Raw genomic sequence first — 19,598 nt, forward strand, 5'->3', positions numbered from 1 at the left:
GCCACTGACCCTCTGCCCAGAGACAGTGGATGCAGATTCCAGGTCCTGCTGACTACAGCTCCCTCTGACTCCCCATAGCCACCTAACAGACTCCTAGCTAAACCAACTCCGATTTCCGACCTACAGAAACTCAAGGTAGTTAATGAATGCAGTTTTTAAGCCCTTATGACTAGGAAATACTTGTGCTAGTGACAGTATTAGGTAAATAATAGAAAGTCATTTAGCATTCAGCTCCAGTGTGGATAATATGGTCCAATCTTAGATTAGCATTGGTGCAGGCTGAACAACAACAGCTATCCAGTTATCTGGGGAGCTTAAATAGGCTGCCATGGGTTGCAATGGGGCCTGGGAGAATAACGGCTCTTGGGTAAGATGTTTTTCACAAGAAAGTTGAAGAGTTAATTTCCAGCTAACATACAAAACAACGGACTTCATTATGAGATTTTCTTTAACATTTTAAAAAATATTTTTATGACTGATGTGTGTGTGTGTGTGTGTGTGTGAGCGGGCATGAGAATGCTGCAGATGTGTGGAGGCCAGTGGACATCTTTCAGGAGTTGGCTCTTTCCTTCCACCCTTTGGTACGCTCTGGAGTTTGAACTCAGGCCACAGGCTTGCACAGCGTTTTTATCTGCTGAGCCATATTGCTGACCCTATTATGACATCTTCATATGCTCATATCCTCTCCCCCTACACTGGCCTTTCCCATCACTTCTCTCCCCAAGTGTCTCTTCTGCATTCACATCACACATGTGTTTAAATTTAGATTGCACATATGACCAAATATGCAGGGTTTTGTCCTTTCCCCCTCCATGATTCTCGTGTCGTCAGAATCCACATGAGAAAGACACAGGCAACCATGCTGATTCAGCCAGTTAAAAGTATGTGCATCCTTTTATTAGTTGGTGACCAAGAACGGACACATGAATGAAAGTATTTTGGGGTTGAAGCTCAGGGCAAAACTCACAAGAGCATAACTCACATCAGTGTTAGAGGAGGGCCAGAGCAACCTTGGTTTCTGGCAGGACATAGTAATTATTTCAGACATACCATGACACTTATTCTTGACTTGTACCTTCTTCAGTTATTTTAGTAAGGTCAGTACATCGGGACCATGGTCAAGGTCATGGGGATGTCAAAAGTGTTGCCAAGTCAGCTGTAACTGTTGGTGGGTAGAGAGCTGAGCAGTGTTTATGCAGATATGAAACCGAGTCAGGACAAGATGGTATTTCCTTAGCCACTTCCCTGTGACTTTCCTGGGGAGATGGAAACAAATGTCATCCCTAACCAACCAACGACAAATGAAAGTAACTATCCCACTCAAATCTAGGGTAGGTGCCGCGCACCACACCCCCGTGTCTGCTCTCTGTGCGCTGGTACCCAGTTCGCGAGCTTCAGGCAAGGGGGCTGGAGGTTAAAATTCACAAACACACACAGAGAGACAGCGACACGGGTCATCCTTGAATTCCCCAAGAATGCCGCCTTTATTGTGTTCAGGGGCAGATTATATAGAGATAGCCACGCCCCAGCCAAGCCCACCAGAAACCACTCTCCTGCCATCAGGAACTCCTGAAGGTCTCGTGCTTAGAGCAGCTGTAGGCACTCGGATCATTGGATTACAAGAAATTCAGGATCTGGAGTCTCACTGCTCCCAACAGATGGGTCAGTTTGACACGATGCAGACTCATCTAGGAGACAAACCTCTGAGCATATCCAGGAGGGAGTTTTTAGATTATGTTAACTCAAGTGGGAAGACATACCCCAAATGTGGGTGGTAGCCCTGAGGCATTTTCAGCCCTCCCTTTGTACAGTTCTTCCAGCAGGAACTAAAACTACTGATCTCATGTGCAGAAAAGCTATGGGGAAAGAATGGGCTGTGGTGACCACGGGGTACATGATCATTCTTCCGTCATCTCTCATCGACAGGAATGCACTAGATAGAAACATGGAAGAATTGGAAAGGAAGCCAGAACACATAGTTATCTGGTATCACACACAAACATGAAATAAAGATTGGTGAATTCATCTCAATAAAAAAAATCTTTGTGGAAAACAGTTTTATAAAAAGTAAAATGTCAAAAGAAAAACAAAAATTGGTGTCTTATCAGAAGAGTCTGAGCTTTTTATTTTATTTGTTTTTAGAGACAGGGTTTCTCTGTGTAACATTTCTGACTGTCTTGAAACTTGATTTTTTTTTAGACCAGGCTGGTCTCGAACTCACTGAGATCTGCCTGACTCTGCCTCCCGCGTGCTGCAATTAAAGGCATGCACCACCACTGCCTAGCTAAGTCTGAGCTTTTTAAATGTACACAGAACTCTCAGGTTAGTAGGAAAACAGCAATACTGTCAAGCATAACAGATAATAACCAAGATCCTCCAAATAAACAAACAAACAAAAAAAAAACACACATACACACACACACACACACACACACACACACACACGCAAAACAACCCCCTCCAAACCCAAATCACAATGACTTAAACGACGGAAGTTTATTTTCAGCCGAGTTTTTTATCCTATATGTTGTCTTCACCATACAAGTCAGGACCTCCAACATCATATACAACTATACATCATATACAATGCAGTATAGTCCTTGACATGTTCCCGTGTCAGAGGGAGCAAGGTCTGCAGAATCTTGTCCTGGCAAGTAAGTGTAGGCCTGGAACTGACGTTTTCCAATTCTTCTTGTAAGTCAATGGCTGGAATCATACATTTCCAAATCCTCTTGTAAGTCAAGGGCTGAAAGGATCAATCACGCCATGCTGTGCGCCCTGGGGAAGGCAGATTTGATGCTTGGCTCCTGAAGTGCTGTCAAGCTGCCAACCTACAGCCTACAGGTTACTTGGTTTCTCTAGGGAAGGTCTAGTCAGAGAAAGACGGTGACATATTTCATTACATCTTGCGTGCTGGTTATTAAAGAAGTAAAATATCCCTCGCTTTCCAAAATTTGTAGTGACATCTTTCTGATCGACTGAGTGAATCTGAGGGTCTGTAAGATAGATGAGGCCTTTTCCATTGCCAGTCACCCAACCTAAAAGAGAATGGATACGTCTGAACACCACGTGCACCAGAAATGTCAGCACATAAACACATGCACACCCGTGCAAGCTTACACGCAGGTGCACACATACATGCACGCTTAAAGAGATACATGGAAAACTTGATCATCCTGGGGTTTATATTTAGTAAGTTCTGCCAAGGAATATGACATGCACATCCTAATTATTAATTTAAAGGAGAAAGCTGAATACTACATTGTTACGTGTGTCATGTATTACATGCTGCAATCATGAATATTCACAGACTTGTAAAGCATAAAGTTCACTTAGAATAATTATTAAAATATCAATGCTGAGCATTTATCTCTGGATTTACAAACTTCTTTAGGCCTCATTCACTAAGTCCTATATTACCTTGCTTATCCCATACTTCTATATCAAGCACAGACATTGAACAAAAAAATTTTAGATACTAAGTACATAGGAGTAAACAAGATAAGCAAAATAACCTACTGAGCAAACACTCTCATGACGGCAGACAGATCAGTAAACTATGAACATGTAACACATATGAGGTGGCAGCTATGCATGCTATGAAGGAAGAAAGTAGTGGGTTAAAGGGCTCTTCCGAAAATATTCACAGACGTGAATTACGGTGAATACAGCAACTGATAAACGGAGACATCATTAACATTAATGCAGATTTAAAGAAAAGTCAATTTTAAGTACACACAGCTTTCTGTTTCATAACGATTCCAATTATGAAACTCAATTATCAGCTTTCACTATGGAGAAAGGGCTAGAGGAAAGAAAAAGTAGACATGATTGTAAATTCAATTAATTGATTACTGATTATTAATTTGCCTGTGGAGGTGTGGTAGTTTGAGTGAAAATGGCCCCTATACACTCATAGGGAGTGGCACTATTAGGAGGTGTTGCCTTGTTGGAGTAGGTGCGACTTTGTTGGAGGAAGTGTATCACTGTGGAGGCGGGATATGAGGTCTCTTATGCTCAAGCCATGCCCAGTGTGACAGTTCATTTCCTGTTACCTATGGATAAAGATGTAGAATTCTCGGCTACCTCTCCAGCACCATGTCTGCCCTAAAACCACCATGAAGATAATGAACCAGACCTCTGAAACTGTAAGCCACCACAATTAAATGCTTAACTTTATAAGATTTACCATGGTCATGGTGTCTCTTCACAGTAATAGAAACCATAAACTAAGACAGAAGCAGAAGATGCCAGATAACCAGGAACTTGAATTACAGATACTTGTGAGCAGCCATCCTTGTGGGTACTGGGATTGAGCCCAGGCCCTCTATAAGAACAGCAAGGGTTCTTAACCACCAAGCCATCCTCCAGTCCCATGAAAAAAGTTAAGAGGATTTGAAGTGAAATGTGGTAACAAAAAACTGATTTTATTTGCATCCACTCTAGTGAGTAGAAGCTTCTAGGGACCACTCTGCAACTGAGCCCAAGAGACCAGCATGGATAACAAGATGCTAAAGTCACTCAGGAATCATTTGCTACATGCGGTAAAATCCATGAACTTAACTCCAAATAGTACCTTGCACACAGAACGGTCTATGAAATATGACTAATGATTAGTGAAATCAGTTCCAATATTCAAAATAAAAAGTAACCCCCTGCTTTACATACCTTGCAAATCAACCACAACGTCTCTGTGCTTAGAAAACTCATAAGAAAAATGGCCATAAGCCAAGCCATATTCTGTAGCTTTGTACTCAGTTTTGACCACTTTTGTGTTATTTGACAACTTGACGAATTCTCCCAGTATGTAAGGTTCCACACTGATGCATCCCTTTATAGTCTTGTTTTCCAAAATCTGAAACATAAAGATGGGAGACAGTATGCACAGTGGTGAAGGCAACAGTCTCTGCAGTGGGCTGGATCTCAGTTTGGACTGAGGTTCTGCCTTGTAGATTTATTACTCTACATTTCACTTTTCTCAGAGGTAGGTCTAGGAGTCATAATAATAACTCTTTAGTTTTCTCAAGAACATTAAATGATGAAACAAATACAAAGTACCTAGCATTACCTAGCGTAAAATAAATATAAAGTGATTATTGTTCATAGATTAAATTTGGTCATAGGAGTTGGACAGACGGCTCAATGGTTGAGAGTGCTGGCTACTCTTCCAGAGGATCTGAGTTCAGTTTCCAGCATCCATACGTCGGTTCATGTCTATAAACCCAGTCCTGGAGACCCAATGCCCTCTTCTGGCCTCCAGAGGCACAAAGCACACAGTGATGCACAAACAGCACAGACAAAATATTCATACACATGAAACAAATTAGGGCACAGGGACCTTGCCTCAGGCTGGCTTTCCAGAGCACGTGAGTGGAGCATGCCGTGGGACTAGAGGCTAATAGCTCTCGCACTTCTGTATGATGAGCTTGACTTATAGGTTAGAGTCAATGCCTGTAAGACTCTTGAATACTTTCTGATGTGAAGGTACAGATCAGATGATATCTATATTATAAACCTTAAAAAATGAGTTGAAGTCTTTCTGGGCAATGAAAAAAAATCATTACAAATATGAATACAGGAAGGAGCCAGTCCATATTGGAGGAACAGGATATTCTTGATCCAAAAAGGAGAAAATGGGAGATTTGCCTTTCAAGTGGTGTTTAGTGAAGACAAAATGGTTTCAATGTCCCTGGATTCAGGATAGAGGAAGACAGGTTGGGTCAAATTTAAGAATTTCCTGAATTTGAAATATGAAAGGAAAGTACTTATTTTTTTTTCTTGTTAAGTGTGTTTAAGATACAGCTTAGTATCACGTGGTTGCAAGGACTTGGAGAAAGAAATACACAAGGGTTTATGTATCTTGTTAAAGGACTAATTTGTACAAAACACAACCTGGAGAGACCTTTGCAGAGACAACACAAAAGGCAAGTCTAGTGAGAGTGCTAACTTAACCAGATCTTAGGGTCGACTGTCACTCTAACGTCATCCCTTGGACTGTCTAGTCCAAATGAGTGTGTTGGAGGAGGGCAGAGGTCACTTTCCTCGTGGATCTTTTTAATAGGAAGAAGTTGATGAAGAAGTCTATTAACTGGATGTGTTAAGATCTTGCCAGGACCATGTTAGAAGCTGACTTGGAATAGAAATAAAACCTAATATCTATTTGTAGGTTTGTTTAATTAACCAAACTCATGCTTTCGAAGTCCTCACCAGCAATACTGTAGATGGGATATAGAATATCTGCGTTGGGATCTTTTGTTCATAGAGTCTTTTGTTAAATTCCATCACATAGTGCTGCGCCGTCATCTGCCGCTCCACATCGGTAAAGTGGTGCCGCAGCCCCTTCCACTCTTTGTATTCCTTCCCAACGTATCTGTGGACAGAACACGGACGGCAGCGTGTGAAATGATCATCACTCCAGAGCAAGTGAGAGGGGATAAGACACACATGGTTTAAAAGGTATTTTCTGTTCCTCATCAAATCACTATCATCGTCTTAACTTCAGATTTAAATAATTTTGTAAGAGCCACTTCTGTAAGAGGGCAGAGCTCGTGCTAGCTGGCCTGAAATGGTTTGGAACGTGAAGGGACTCGGTCTACTCAAGGGAGCATAGCCATTCTTCACACCTCTGTGGAAACCAGGGGTCAACGTGGTGGAGTCTGAAGTCTGAGGCTCTGTCGTCCGCAGTGTGGTCTTAAAGATGCCAATTAGTTGGTATGAAGCCCTCCTCTATCCCTTCCTTGAGTGATTTCATTCCTGTGGGCACTAACTTTACCAATACCTCTTATAGGCACGCCAATGTGTTAGTTCTGAGGGCACTGAGAAAAGTATGAGAAAGAAGACATACAACTTTCAAGGGCTCAGAGTATAATCAGACAGATACTATACAGGGTAATAAGTAATTAAATAAGGCAATAATGACAGTACTATATGTCACTGTAGTGATTATATTGCTGTAAGTTAGTATGAATTTATTAGTAATGTCCCATGTGCTTGGAGGGACCTACAGAAACCAGAGGAAGTTGTCAGCATTGTAGACCATAGTGAGAGCAACCCCCCCCTTAGAAATCTCTGACTCTATAGTTCTGAACATGCAGACTCCTGAGTGGGAGAAGAGATCTGACAGTGAAAAGTGCTCACACAGGTGGAGCCTCCGCAGCATCAGAGAGCATCCCAACGATGCTCTGTTGGGATGTTCTGAGAGGGACACCCCGGCGCTGAATGCAGGTCTGCAGAGGCTTTGAACCAATTCAGAGTGTTTCCTTTATTGACAGAGGCCAGAAGTATGTATAAAAGGGCTACCCCCTGTGGGGTGCCAGTACTGAAACATTTCTGGAACATTCTTCCGGAAGTGTGGCTCATCACTCTGTGACAAGAGAGACACTTTTCTTCTCATTGTACACTATTTTTCCTTAGCATGGATTTGTTAGTATCAAACTCCTGTGGCCGCTTTTTATTTTACTACGAAAATGTCTTCATAGTTCTCTGCATTAGATATTTTCAAGTATGTGACTTCCATTGTTTGGGGTTTCTACTGTTGCTACTGGGAAGTCAGCTGTCTATCTAACTGATGTTTCTTTGTATGTAAATAGCCTTGCTCTGGTTTTTGGATTGACTGTAAAAGTTACGATTGGTTTCTTTGTTTTGGGAACTCTGAAGCATCCAGACACTCACATGGCATAGCTCTGTGATATATGGAAACTGTTATCAGTTGACTAATTAATGATGAAGAAGGAAGTCAATATCTGAAAGCTTACATTTTGGCCATATCTCAACCCTTTCAAAATCTCATGAATGACTACTCAAGCAAAAGGAAATTAGCCCAGTTATGCTGACAACACACTTTTTCCAGTAAATACCTCCCCAGAGTTTCCTCTTGATGAAGATAGTGGACCCAAAATGCATTTCTCTGCTTGCCTTTCTTATTCACTTTCAGGTAGTCCCCTAAATACACCACAGTTTCCTGGGCTGTCCACAATTCAGACTTTTTGGAATATTTTAGCAGAAGGGCGTCTAGAAAAAAAAATAAGGTTAAACTTCTTTAAGCCGTTTTGAACAGGTCTTGGAACCCAGTGAGTACACTTTGCATGTTCACTGTAGGTTCCTGGCAGGAAATTCCATTGCTAGAGAAGCAATTTTCCTGGTGAGTCACATTATGCGTCTTTCATGATAAGTGAGTGGTATACCCAGCAAACTCTTCCAAGGGCTCCCAACAGAAACCTTCTGAAGCCTGAAGCTATAGACTAAAAAGGTTGTACTCACTGTGTGCACGTTGGAGCTGACTGGGCTTTAAAACTCCTGTATTCTCCAGTCTCTGAAGCAACCAGTCGTTTTTCACTCCCGCCAGAAGCTTGTCAAGGTCTTCGGGCTGCAGGGTGCGAGCTTCAAGGATCTCTTGCCTGGTCTGTCCTGGCAATGAGGTAAATGAACTTCTGCTGGAGTTGAGAAGAGACCATGAGCTTTCCCCCTCCAAAGAACTGCTGGAAAAGGCAGGTGATTTCTGCCACCACTGTAAGGATGAGCTGGAGTTCTGGCTGCTCTTCAGCAGGCTCCCAAGGTCCTTTTCCTCCTCTGTGGTGCTGAAATCCTCGCTGAGGATAGGGAAGGAACTGTAGCCACTGACAGAGGAATTGGGCCTCTTGTCTCTCTGACCTGGCCTCAAAGCACTAGGTCTGTGAGCGCCATCTTGGCCAGTGGGGTAGACCTCTGTGCTGTCGAGTAGCTGGCCTTCCTCATTCTCTGTGGAGGCATCAGGGTCCATGCCCTGGTCTTTAATTGAGTTGCCTGTCTTTGCTGAGCCATCACTCTGAACAGATAGACGAGGAGAGAAAGTGCTATTTGTCAACCTTGAATGGCTGCCTTCTAAACATTCTATGACTACCTGAGAGGGTGGCGGCTCATCCTCTTTGCTTTCTTCTGTTTCCCCTTCCGGGTCAACTGAGGAGGTGCCATCTGTAAATGCAGGCCCTGTGAATCTTTCAGTGATCTTTCCCCCATTATTTCCTCCACACCCATCTTTGATGTCAAACTTGGTTTCTGGAAAGGGACCAACTATTCCACAGGTTTCTTCTTCTTGAACTGAAGGATATATGGCCATGTCTGTGAACTTGTCAGAACTAGACAAGGACCAAGAAACAGAGCCACATGAAGGATTGGACTGAAGGGAAGTATTCCTAGATCCTGCATTTCTGACATCCTGGTTTCCTTTAGGGCCTTCTAATAACCCCGAACTCGAGGCCAAGCAAGTGTCTGTTGTGTTGAGAGGAAGGATGGGTGTTAAGGACATGTGTTTGTGCAACTGGCTTTGTGTAGACTTCAGGCCGTGATCTTCAGTTTCCTGAAGAGAGACGCCATGCAGCTTTGAAAACAAGTCTGTAGCTTTGCCCCTTCTGTCGGTCTTGGGCTCCTCAGACACAGCCGTGGAGCACTGAGTATCCACAAGATGTTCTCCTTTGCTGGACTCTCTCCCTGCCATATCCTCAACACCACAGTTCACTTCCTCCCAGCTTGCAGAAGAGCTGAGGCCTGACAGTTTGCTCCAAGAACTGGAGCTACGGCTGTCACTCAGACACGTGTGGGGAACATTTGCCCTGCCATTGCTCTGGCTTGGTAGCTCAGTCTCAGTTCCCATATCTTGATCCAGGGAGACTCGAAATGCCTCAGAATGGGTCCAACTTTTTCTTCTTACCCTTCTGAGCTTCTCCTGGTCTTTCTCAGCCATCTGGGAGGAAGCTATACTCCTGCTCCCTTGAGAACACAGTTTCTCTAGAGTAGCACCCATAGTATCCATGGTGTTTGTTTCTGTTTTCAGAGCAGTGATACAGACCTCTGGTTTTGTGTCTCTCTGGCTGCCTTTTCTGTTCCCGCAAGTGCTTTTAAATACCTCACACACGGAAGTATGGTGTTGGGAATAGGTTTCAAGAATTTGTTGGAAATCCATGTGCCCGTGCAAGATAGGCTTATCCAAGCCACATTTGAAACTCTCCGGGACGTAAGATCTCTCATCTAAATTTGGGAAGCTTTGAACTTGTAGATGTCTCTTCACCTGGCTGACAAGAGACATGATTTCCCGAGACAGAGCTTCTCGGTCCTGGCTGGTGGAGGAAGTGTTGTGGGTGTACAGCTTCTCCACAGCTTCACTGCACAGCTGCCTTGCAGCACGGACCACATCTGTCTCCCCATGCAGCCTGCTGTGCACCGTGGTGAGGCCGAAAGCGGCTTTGATGAAGCTGTGCAGCTCCTGCTTCCCACTAACCAGCTCTCCATCTTTCTTGGTCAGAAGGCCAATCTCAAAAGCCTCTTTGGCATCACGCAGATACCCACTTTTCAATCCCGGGGGACAGTCAGTAGAGCTACTATATGACAATAAGCACGTGCCACGGATATTCTGTGGAAAAGAGCAGATGCCGGTCAGACAGTGCACCGAGTACTAGATACATTTCTTCTTTTCTTTTTCTTCACTTTTGTTTTTGAGACAGGGTCTCTCTTTGTAGCTCTGGCTCTTCTGGGGGCTCACTATGTAGACCAGGCTGGTCTCAAACTCACAGAGATCCACACTAGCCTCTACCTCCCAAGTGCTGAGATTAAAGGTGTGCACAACCACTAACCCAGCAACCTTTTTAATTCCTGGATGATAACCACTTAAAATATTACAGAAAGAGAAATACACACCATAGACATTCTAAAGAAGCTTCCCAATGTTTAATGGGGGTGTGAGTTGTGTTTTGGTAAGAAAGAAAGGATGGCAACAAGAGCCATTGACTGGTATGGAAGATAAGACATTATCTTTACCTTCCATTCTGCCTCAGCTCTGATGATGCTTGTACACTGAATATGGCAGACTTGTGACCTTGTTGCTATTCATTTTAGCAAATGGTACATGACAGTTGGGCTGTCTGTCTGATTGGCTTGATAAGTCTGTGAAGACTTACCAGAGACAACATAAGGGATGCAAGACCCACCTTGAGGGTGAGTTGTACCATCCAATAAGCAGGAGTGAGTTTGGAATAAGAGGGGAAGAAGGAGGATGGATGCCTGCTAGCACTAGTAGCCATGAGGCTGAACCTTTTGTTCTTGATAGCTCCTGTTACTATGGCATTTTATCTAATTTCTGGACCAAAGTGATAGAGCCAGCAAGCCACAGACGGAAGCCTCTGAAACTGTAAAAGCAAAAGGCAAACATCACCAAATTTAAAGCAGAACAAAAATCAAAGAAGAGCCCTTTCCTTCCCTTAGATTGCTTCCTACAGGATTTGTATTTGTCCCACTGACAAAAGTCTCACTGACACAGTCCACACCCAGGATATAAATATAACTCATTTCTCTATGCAGTAAGGGTATTGATTTAATTATAACCCAAACAACAGAGCAGTGGGCTTTACATCTATCTGTATTGAATCTGTGTACTGGTTTCCCATGTGGATACCAAAATTTGCGGATGCTGATGTCCCTTGCACAAAATGGTATACATATAAAACATGTACATACAACCTCTCGAGATCACTTCTATTGTGTAATACAGTGTCAATACTGCATTGTCTAGGTAAGACAAGAACAAAAGGCCTGTCTGTATGTGTTTTCTACAGATGCAAAAATTTTGATCCAAAGTTGTTGAAATAAATGTAAGGGTGCAGAACTTACAGATATGGAGTTGAATATATATGTACATATATATGTATATATATATAGTCATTGTTAAAAGTTATGTGTGTGTGTTTACATGTTCATGCACATGACTATAGAGTCCAGAGAGGGTGTTGAATTGCTTGGAGGTGAAGTTACAGGCTGCTGCAAGCCACCAGATGTGAGTGGTAGGAACCTGGCTCAGGGTTCTTTGCAGGAGCAGTACTTGCTCTTAAATGCTGATGAAATTTTTTGGAATGTTAGTCCAAGAGGTCTTGACATTTAACAGGCACACAGCAGCCCCCGGGAACACATGTTTTGAAAGGGCTCCTAGGGTGGCAGCCCTAGGAACCCCTTGCTCTGGAACAAACAGTCTTACACTCTTGGACTGGAGGAACCCGGCTGCCAACAGGATCTGGTCCTTCTGACCAACAGCACTTTCCTCGCATGGAGTCTTAGCATAATTGCCAGCAGAGGAGCCAACTTCTACTTCAAGGTTAGACTTTTCCCTCCCTGCTGCATGGGAAACCCCATATTTACCACAGCTGTGAGCACAAACAGGGGCGTGTAGGCACTGAAGGCAGCCGCCAGTTTGCAGGCTTCGGCCGCTGACAGCAAATGGTGGTCAAACTCCTTGAGCAAGGCCTGTGGGGAAAGGGGATGGACAGTGAAGCAGCAGGTGTTATTTCTGCATCGGGAAGACAAAGCCCTTGACATTGCAATGCGTTTCTTTCAAGATGCCCAGGAATCCCTTCTTTTCGCCATGAGCCTGTTAGAACAAGTGCTAAGAACTCTAAGTGGGTCCAGAGTGCCAGGTGTCCTTTCCTCTAGCTTCCTCCATCCCTATCCTGCGTTTAGAAGGCACAGGTTCTACCATGTACAACATTAGACAAAGTAAATCAGCTGAGCCTCTCTAGGAACTGGGGTGCAGTTCCCTGTTCATGGAAACTGCACATTTTGTATCCAGACTGATGGGTGATCTCTGTGCTGTTCTTGGCAAAGGTTATTTTTATGGCTTTACACCAGCAAGGATTCATCTATTCATTCTGGAAACACAGACTGGGCCCCTCCATGGGGCCAGACATCATTCTAGACTTGAGGAGACAGTGGCCTGTAGGAGCTCATTTTGTATTGAAGAAGTGATCAGCACACGAAGTTATGAAAAAGAATGGTAATATTAGACTAAGAATACAGAGCAAATCCTCAATGCTCTGCTTTGAACAACAAAAATAATGGCTTGTGGATGTCGTTCTCAGGGTCTGTCCACCCTTTATTGTTTTGTTTTGAGACAGGTCTCTTACCAGGAGCTCACAGATTCAGCTACAATGGCTGACTAGCAAGCGCCAAGGTTCTTCCTGCATCTCCAGCACTGGGATTATAAGCGCATGTTACCATGCCTTGCTTTTATGTGGGTGTTGGGGACCAAACCAACTCAGGTCCTCATACTTGTATGGAAAACACTCTGCCAGCTGAATTATCTCCCTCTGCCATCCCCACTGTGATTTTGTTTTGTTTTAAAATTATTATCCTTTTGTCGCCAAATTTGCATAGTAAATTTTGTAAAACATGGAAAGGAAATGTATAGTAACTGAAAGCCGCTCTGAGGATAATCCTCTCATTCATTCACTTGAACATTTCCACGCCCTTTGTATATTTGATTCAGTGCTAGAGGCTGGGAAGACCAAGACAAATAGGACCCATCAGAGCTGTTCCCATTAACACAGGAGGGACTGTGTGCCCAACCCCTACTCTACTGGGAAAGAAGTGGGGTAACCAGCACCAAGAACTGGTAACCAGAATCAGCATTGACAGGCCACTCTGAACCATGCTTTTGACCAATGACAATTACCAAGTTAACCTGTGGGTTGTTCTTAAACTTTTCATAATCTGCTTTACTCATGGAAACGAAGATGTCCGCCAGTATACCCAGTGATGTGGAAATGCCCTGCAAGGAAAACAAACAAATCAGACTGGCGTTCTCTCATCTTACGGCCTGCAGTCCAGGGCTCCATCCTAGGTGAACTATCTGCCTGTTATTATTCTATGACTATGATGTTGGAGATACTTTTGAATTAAACATCTCTGGGCTTGAGAGACCATCACATCTCAAGGCATAATGGTGAAATGTGGCTACTTTGAAGTTGGGCTTTACTGGGTTACCAGCACTAATTTACCTAATTAATAGGCCTCAATAATTGGTACGGGAAGAGATCTTATACTACTCTCTGTCTGTGTTGCAGAAGCGGATAGGCCTCACTCACTGACACAGCTCTGGGAAATGGAGGCACAGGTAATGAGAGGACAGTGCCACAGAGGGAATGAGACGACTAGCAGCAAGGCAAGGGTTGGCTCGATTTCTTAACAATGTTATCACATACACAATGAAAAGGAGCTTTGCTCACTGAACTCTTGGAAAATGACTTCATACATAAGTATCATGGCCATCTCGGTTTTGTCACAGAACCAAGTGAAGCCTAATATGTGATAAGATGGACCCAGTGGAGCAGAGAGCTCAATATAGAGTTGGATGGTTGGGAATTATGATAGAAACCTGCCATAGGCCAAGACTAACTATGACACACAAGGAAGTTCCCTAATGGTCCTGGTCCTGTGCTTGTGTAGGTAAAGAAGATGGTGCTGATAGATTTGATAAGTCATGAAATTTATTGTGTTGTAAAGAGACAACTATCCGAAGACAAGCATGGAGAGGAGGCGCCGCATGTAGGCACACAACCTTTTTATCTGGCTGAGGGAGCGTCAGATAGCCTACGACCGAGGCCCATATCAACTCTGCTGCTTCATACCACATGCCTGAAAAACAAGGGAAGAATAGGGCTAGACCGTCAGCATCTGTGTCTTAGCGAACAGATAAATAATGAACAAGTAATCATTTATAGCTATAAGTAATAAATAAATAAAGTAAATAATTAGGAAGAACTTAGAAAGCAAGTGCATTAGGAACAGTCATTGACTTCTGTTAGGAGAACCTGGCGTAGAGAGGACTGGCACGGCAATTTGTTTTTTCCCTTTGGCCGTACATTGATAACTTTCCCACATCGCCACGGAACTGTGAGCGTCATCAAGCATTTGGTATCTATCTTCATCAGGGCTACCACTGCTGTGATGAAACGCCATGAACAAAGCAACTTAGGAGGAAAGGAAACCCACACTTCCACAGCGCTGTTCATATTGAAAGGAGTCAGGACAGGAACTCAAATTGGGCAGGCACGGGGAGGCAAGAGCTGACACAGAGGCCGTGCAAGGCTGCTGCTTACTGGCTGTTTCCTCATGGCTTGCTCAGCCTGCTTTCTTACAGCACCATCGGCTCAGCGATGGCATCGTTCACAACGGGCTGGGCCTTCTTACAAAAATCACTGATTCAGAAAAGGCTTGCCTACAGCGTGATCTTATGGGGGCATTTTCTTAATGAAGGCTTCCTCCTCTCTGATGATTCTAGCTTGTGTCAAGTTGATGCAAAACTAGCCAGCACAGTCCGTAACACACACATACATAAACATATAATCTACGGTTGTTTCCATTATTTATAAGAATGATAGTTACCATCTTCTATTATAATTTCAAAACCTTCAGTTTGCCTTTTAGTCTAATTAGGGTTTGAAAACTTTGCTCAAAAAATTTGTGAGCACTCCAAGGATTGTGTGAGTAACCTAACTGTGGTTAGCCACAAATTGTGTGAGTAGCCACAAATCACAGCTGCAAACAAGGAATGTGTGAGTAACACAGTCAGTGAGTAGCCACAAATCATAACTGAAAATTTGGCTAACAATACAGAAAAAATGATTTTCTTTTATTAATATTCACTTTTGGTTTGCTTGCTTTTGGTTTTTTGAGACAAGGTTTCTTTGGGTAGCCCCATCTGTCCCGGAACTTGCTCTGTAGATCAGGCTGACCTCAAATTCAGAGATCTGCCTGACTCTGCCTTCCAAGTGCTGGGATTAAAGGCATGTGTCTATTACTGCCTGGTTCTTATTAATATTCTTAAGCTATGGGGCCTTTTTGAGACAGGGTTTCTCTGTGTAATAGTCCTGGTTGTGCTGGAACTCACTTTTATAGACCAGGCTGGCCTCGCAGAGATTCATCCATCTACTTCTGGCTCCTGAGAGTGGGGATTAAAGGTGTGCACCACCACCACCTGGCCATTTTAAAACTTGGAATCTCACTATGTTGCCCACGTTGGCCTCAGTCTCCTGGCTCAAGCTATCCTCCTGCCTTAGTCTACAGAGCTGACTACACAGGTGCTACACAACCATGCTCAACTCAGCTCTTAATATCTTAAACGTTATTTTCTTCTCAGCAGGACAACTAAGGGAAGCAGGATGTGACAATCTTGACCAGATATAATAAGGAAACACCACAGTAAATTCTTTTAGCCAGCCTCCGTACATGAGCCCTGAGAGGAATGATGATTGGTATCAGACAGTACCTAGCTTCTGCAGAATTTGTCCTCTGATCTGTATACAGACCGACTGCACCAGGATTTGGTCACTTTCGTTTCTATACAACCAGGTACCTGAAATAAAAACAAAGACATTGCCTGGAGTCAATAAAAGGGCAGGGTAAAATAAACCTATTTTCAGAGATGTCTTTCTTCATGAGCATACATGATTTAGATCTGAGAGACAGCTCCAATCCCGGGACTAGCTTCTATACAGTCTGTGGCTGTTTGATCAACGGGTTCTGCTCCCTAAGGCCTTCATCTGGTCTCTTGTTTCATGCACCTACCTGTACTCATGTCATCCTGTAGTGGGAGCTGTGGGCTGTGTTCCTGCTGCCCCAGCTCCTGGTAGCCTGGCTAGTTTATGCCCCGAAATTACAACACACAAACTGTATTCTTTTAAACACTGCTTGGCCCATTATATCTAGCCTCTTCTCGGCTAACTCTCGCACCTGGACTAGCCCATTTCTAATAATGTGTGTAGCACCCCAAGGTGCGCTTACAGGGAAGATTCTAGCCTACGTCCATCCTGGGTCGGAGCTTCATCGCATCTGCTCTGGAGAGCATGGCGTCTGTCTCTCAGAGGAGCTGCCCTGCATCTGAGCTCACTTCCTCTTCCTCCCAGCATTCTGTTCTGTTTACTCCACCCACCTATGTTCTAACCTATGAGGGCCAAGCAGTTTCTTTATTTTTAACCAATGACCTTCCTCCATTATCATCCCAACCTGGGATGCTCTTCTCTGGCCTCTTAACAGTTCATCTTCTTTCTCAGATCCCAGATTCAGTGCTATTGTCTTGAATGCTCCCCAAGACTCTGACCCCAGGTTATTTTACTCACAGTGAGACCCCACTGTCTGTGGCTGCTTCCTAGACTGCACGGTCAGTTCCAACCACACAAGATTCATTTGGATGCCGAAGGTAATGACTCCACACAGACCAAGAGAGAATTCATTGCCCATGTAATGATGCTTGCTAGAAAGACCTGGGCTGCCATTCAGGCTGGCCATTTGACTGAATGAAGGGAGTGGTGGGTGACTTTTTTTTTTTTTTTTTTTTTATGTGGGCATTTGTGTGAGGCAGGTACAAGTCTAAGGAGTTCGTCTGGAGTTTGTGGGTAAGTAGGCTGGGTTTTCAGTTTCGTATTAGCATATATTAATTCTTCAATGTAGGGAGTTTGTGATGACATTTCCCCACACGTATACATTGTACTGTGCACTCTATTATTCTTTTTGTTTTCTCAACTGGCCCAGTGGGTGGCAAAAGGAAAAACGGAGAATGGTAAATGTCAGTGGGGAAAAAAATGGACTTGGGCTCTTCAAGAAACTGCACTGTTTTCTTCCTAGTTCCTGTGCATGCACATATAGGTTTTGTGTGTGTGTGTGTGTGAATGTTTTGTAGGGTATGTGCTTGTGTGTGTATATGGGTTTTTCTGGTGGGCGAATATAGTATAGAAAACAGAAAATATGAGCACTCATTTTGTGCTGGTGGCCACAAAGGAAAGGCATGCAGTGAACGTTTGCACCCCAACATGTCTTCCACACACAAGTGCACCCCACAAGCTTCAAGAACCAAGAGCCAATGAATCTCAGCCCATTGAACTTCAAAGTTGATTGAAAAAACCGTGCTCAACTTTTTGGGAAATTTGCTGACATCAATGCCCAGGACTCCAACAAAACCTCCGAAGGTTTAAATGATCTGCTAGACAGCTCTTAAAGCTTCATTTCATATGTTACTGAATAGCAAAAAGAAAGTAACTTCAAAAATAACTTTTTATCGAAGTTGTTATACAGCAAAATGAATTTCCAAAACATTGAAATGCATGAGGCCATAGGAGCATTCTTCTGAACCAGAACCCTCATCCCTAACCCCACCCCATGATTCTGGCCCGGGCTACCACTGAGCCCTTGCTGGGGCTCACAGACTGTCTATACTAGCAGTCATTGTCCGCTAGCTGGGGTGCTGTATAATAAAGCAATGAGGCACCAAGCATCTTCTGCTTTGCGTTTGAATTTAGAGAAAACAGAAACAGAGAGCAGTAAGAAGCTCGACAGAAGCTGCTTTATTCCTCACTATAGATCCAGTCCCAGGTAGTCCCCTGTAGCCAACACAGACTAAGCAACTATAGATGAGGACCATGACAGGGCCTGAGAGACGCATTGCTCTAAACATGTGAGACACTTACCAGTTGCTCCATTGTTGCTTATCAGGCTGCTCAGGATGTACTCCGCCTTCAGCAGTTTCCCTGAGAAGAAGCAAGCAGACACCAACGAGTGGGTTCCAGACATCCACATATTTAATGATGGTTTCTGCTCTAGGATTGATGTGTTGTAACAGGGACCATGTCCCCCTGGAAATACTCGGATCTAACATTTAAATCAACAACTACATCAAATATAAAACTGAAAAAAATTATGTATTTCCAGAGCTGGTAAACTGGGAAGTTATATAGCATCTGAAGGGGCAATTAGATTCACACCTTACACACACACACACACACACACACACACACACACACACAGTTTATGGATACAGAGAAAGCAGGATAGCAGAGGCAAACACCAGCAAAAGGTGTTTGTCTTCTCTCTGAGAAAGCTGTACCACAACAGATTATAGTTGCCCAAGAACAGGGATAATTTACACAACAGTTCCTCACCTATGCCTAGGGATTTGTGGTTATCTTTTTTTTTCAAATATTTTGTTTATTTTGCTTGCCAATACATGGAAGGGACATTATGCTGTGGGATAATATTCTTGTACAGTGTAAAGATTTGTCACTCATATTGGTTTAATAAAACACTGGTCAATAGCCAGGCAGGAAGTATAGGTGGGGCAACCAGATTCGGAGAATTCTGGGAAGAGGAAAGGCAGACAGTGAGTCACAAGCCAGATGCAGAGGAAGCAAGATGAGAATGCCTCACTGAGAAAGGGTACCAAGCCACGTGGCTAACTGCAGACAAGAATTATGGGTTAATTTAAGTTGTAAGAGCTAGTTAATAACAAACCTGAGCTAATAGGCCAAACAGTTTATAAGTAATATAAGCTTCTGTGTTTTTTTCGGGACTGAATGGTTGCAGGACTGGGTGAGAAACTTAAGTCTACAACCTTATCTATGGGTTGTTGTTTTTTATAAACAGGAAACTCAACCACTTGCCTTTTAATTGCCTCCTCTTCCAATTGACTCGAAACCCTGCATAATCAGGACTTTTCTACCTCTTTGTGCCCATGTCTGAGTTCTCCCTTCTCCCTCTCACCCTACTCTGTCATGGTTGCTTCTTGTTGTTCCTGTGATTTCTTGGCTTAGCTTTCACATCACCATTATCACATTTCATAATTGTTTTGGCCTGGAATGCCATTATTCCAAACGTTTCCAAGATTTGCCCCTCCTCCTTCTCCTTCTTTTACTCTTCAATAAATTGTTATTGTCATGGGGCTGGGGATGACTTAGTGGCTGAAAGCAGTTGCTGCTCTTGTAGATTTCAGGTCCCAGCACCTATGCTGGGTAGCTCACGGTCTCTTGTAATTC

The 19,598-nt window shown here is 43.5% G+C and overlaps 1 protein-coding gene across 2 annotated transcripts in view; it reads right to left on the reverse strand.

Moving 5' to 3' along the window:
• Positions 1 to 970: 970 nt before the first annotated feature.
• Positions 971 to 19,598, reverse strand: part of Alpk1 (alpha kinase 1) — a 92,089-nt gene continuing 73,461 nt past the window's right edge. For both annotated transcript variants that reach the window (XM_057793869.1, XM_057793868.1), the window contains 10 exons: positions 18,258 to 18,317; positions 16,064 to 16,150; positions 14,354 to 14,430; positions 13,469 to 13,564; positions 12,160 to 12,264; positions 8,260 to 10,384; positions 7,857 to 8,010; positions 6,208 to 6,370; positions 4,669 to 4,855; positions 971 to 3,038 (listed from right to left, as the gene is read on the reverse strand). In XM_057793869.1, coding sequence (XP_057649852.1) covers positions 2,839 to 3,038; positions 4,669 to 4,855; positions 6,208 to 6,370; positions 7,857 to 8,010; positions 8,260 to 10,384; positions 12,160 to 12,264; positions 13,469 to 13,564; positions 14,354 to 14,430; positions 16,064 to 16,150; positions 18,258 to 18,317 — 3,254 coding nt within the window. In that variant the 3' untranslated portion in view covers positions 971 to 2,838. The remainder of the gene's footprint in view (positions 3,039 to 4,668; positions 4,856 to 6,207; positions 6,371 to 7,856; positions 8,011 to 8,259; positions 10,385 to 12,159; positions 12,265 to 13,468; positions 13,565 to 14,353; positions 14,431 to 16,063; positions 16,151 to 18,257; positions 18,318 to 19,598) is intronic.

Source organism: Chionomys nivalis, chromosome 18 (genome assembly GCF_950005125.1).
Source record: "Chionomys nivalis chromosome 18, mChiNiv1.1, whole genome shotgun sequence".
Classification (NCBI taxonomy): domain Eukaryota; kingdom Metazoa; phylum Chordata; class Mammalia; order Rodentia; family Cricetidae; genus Chionomys; species Chionomys nivalis.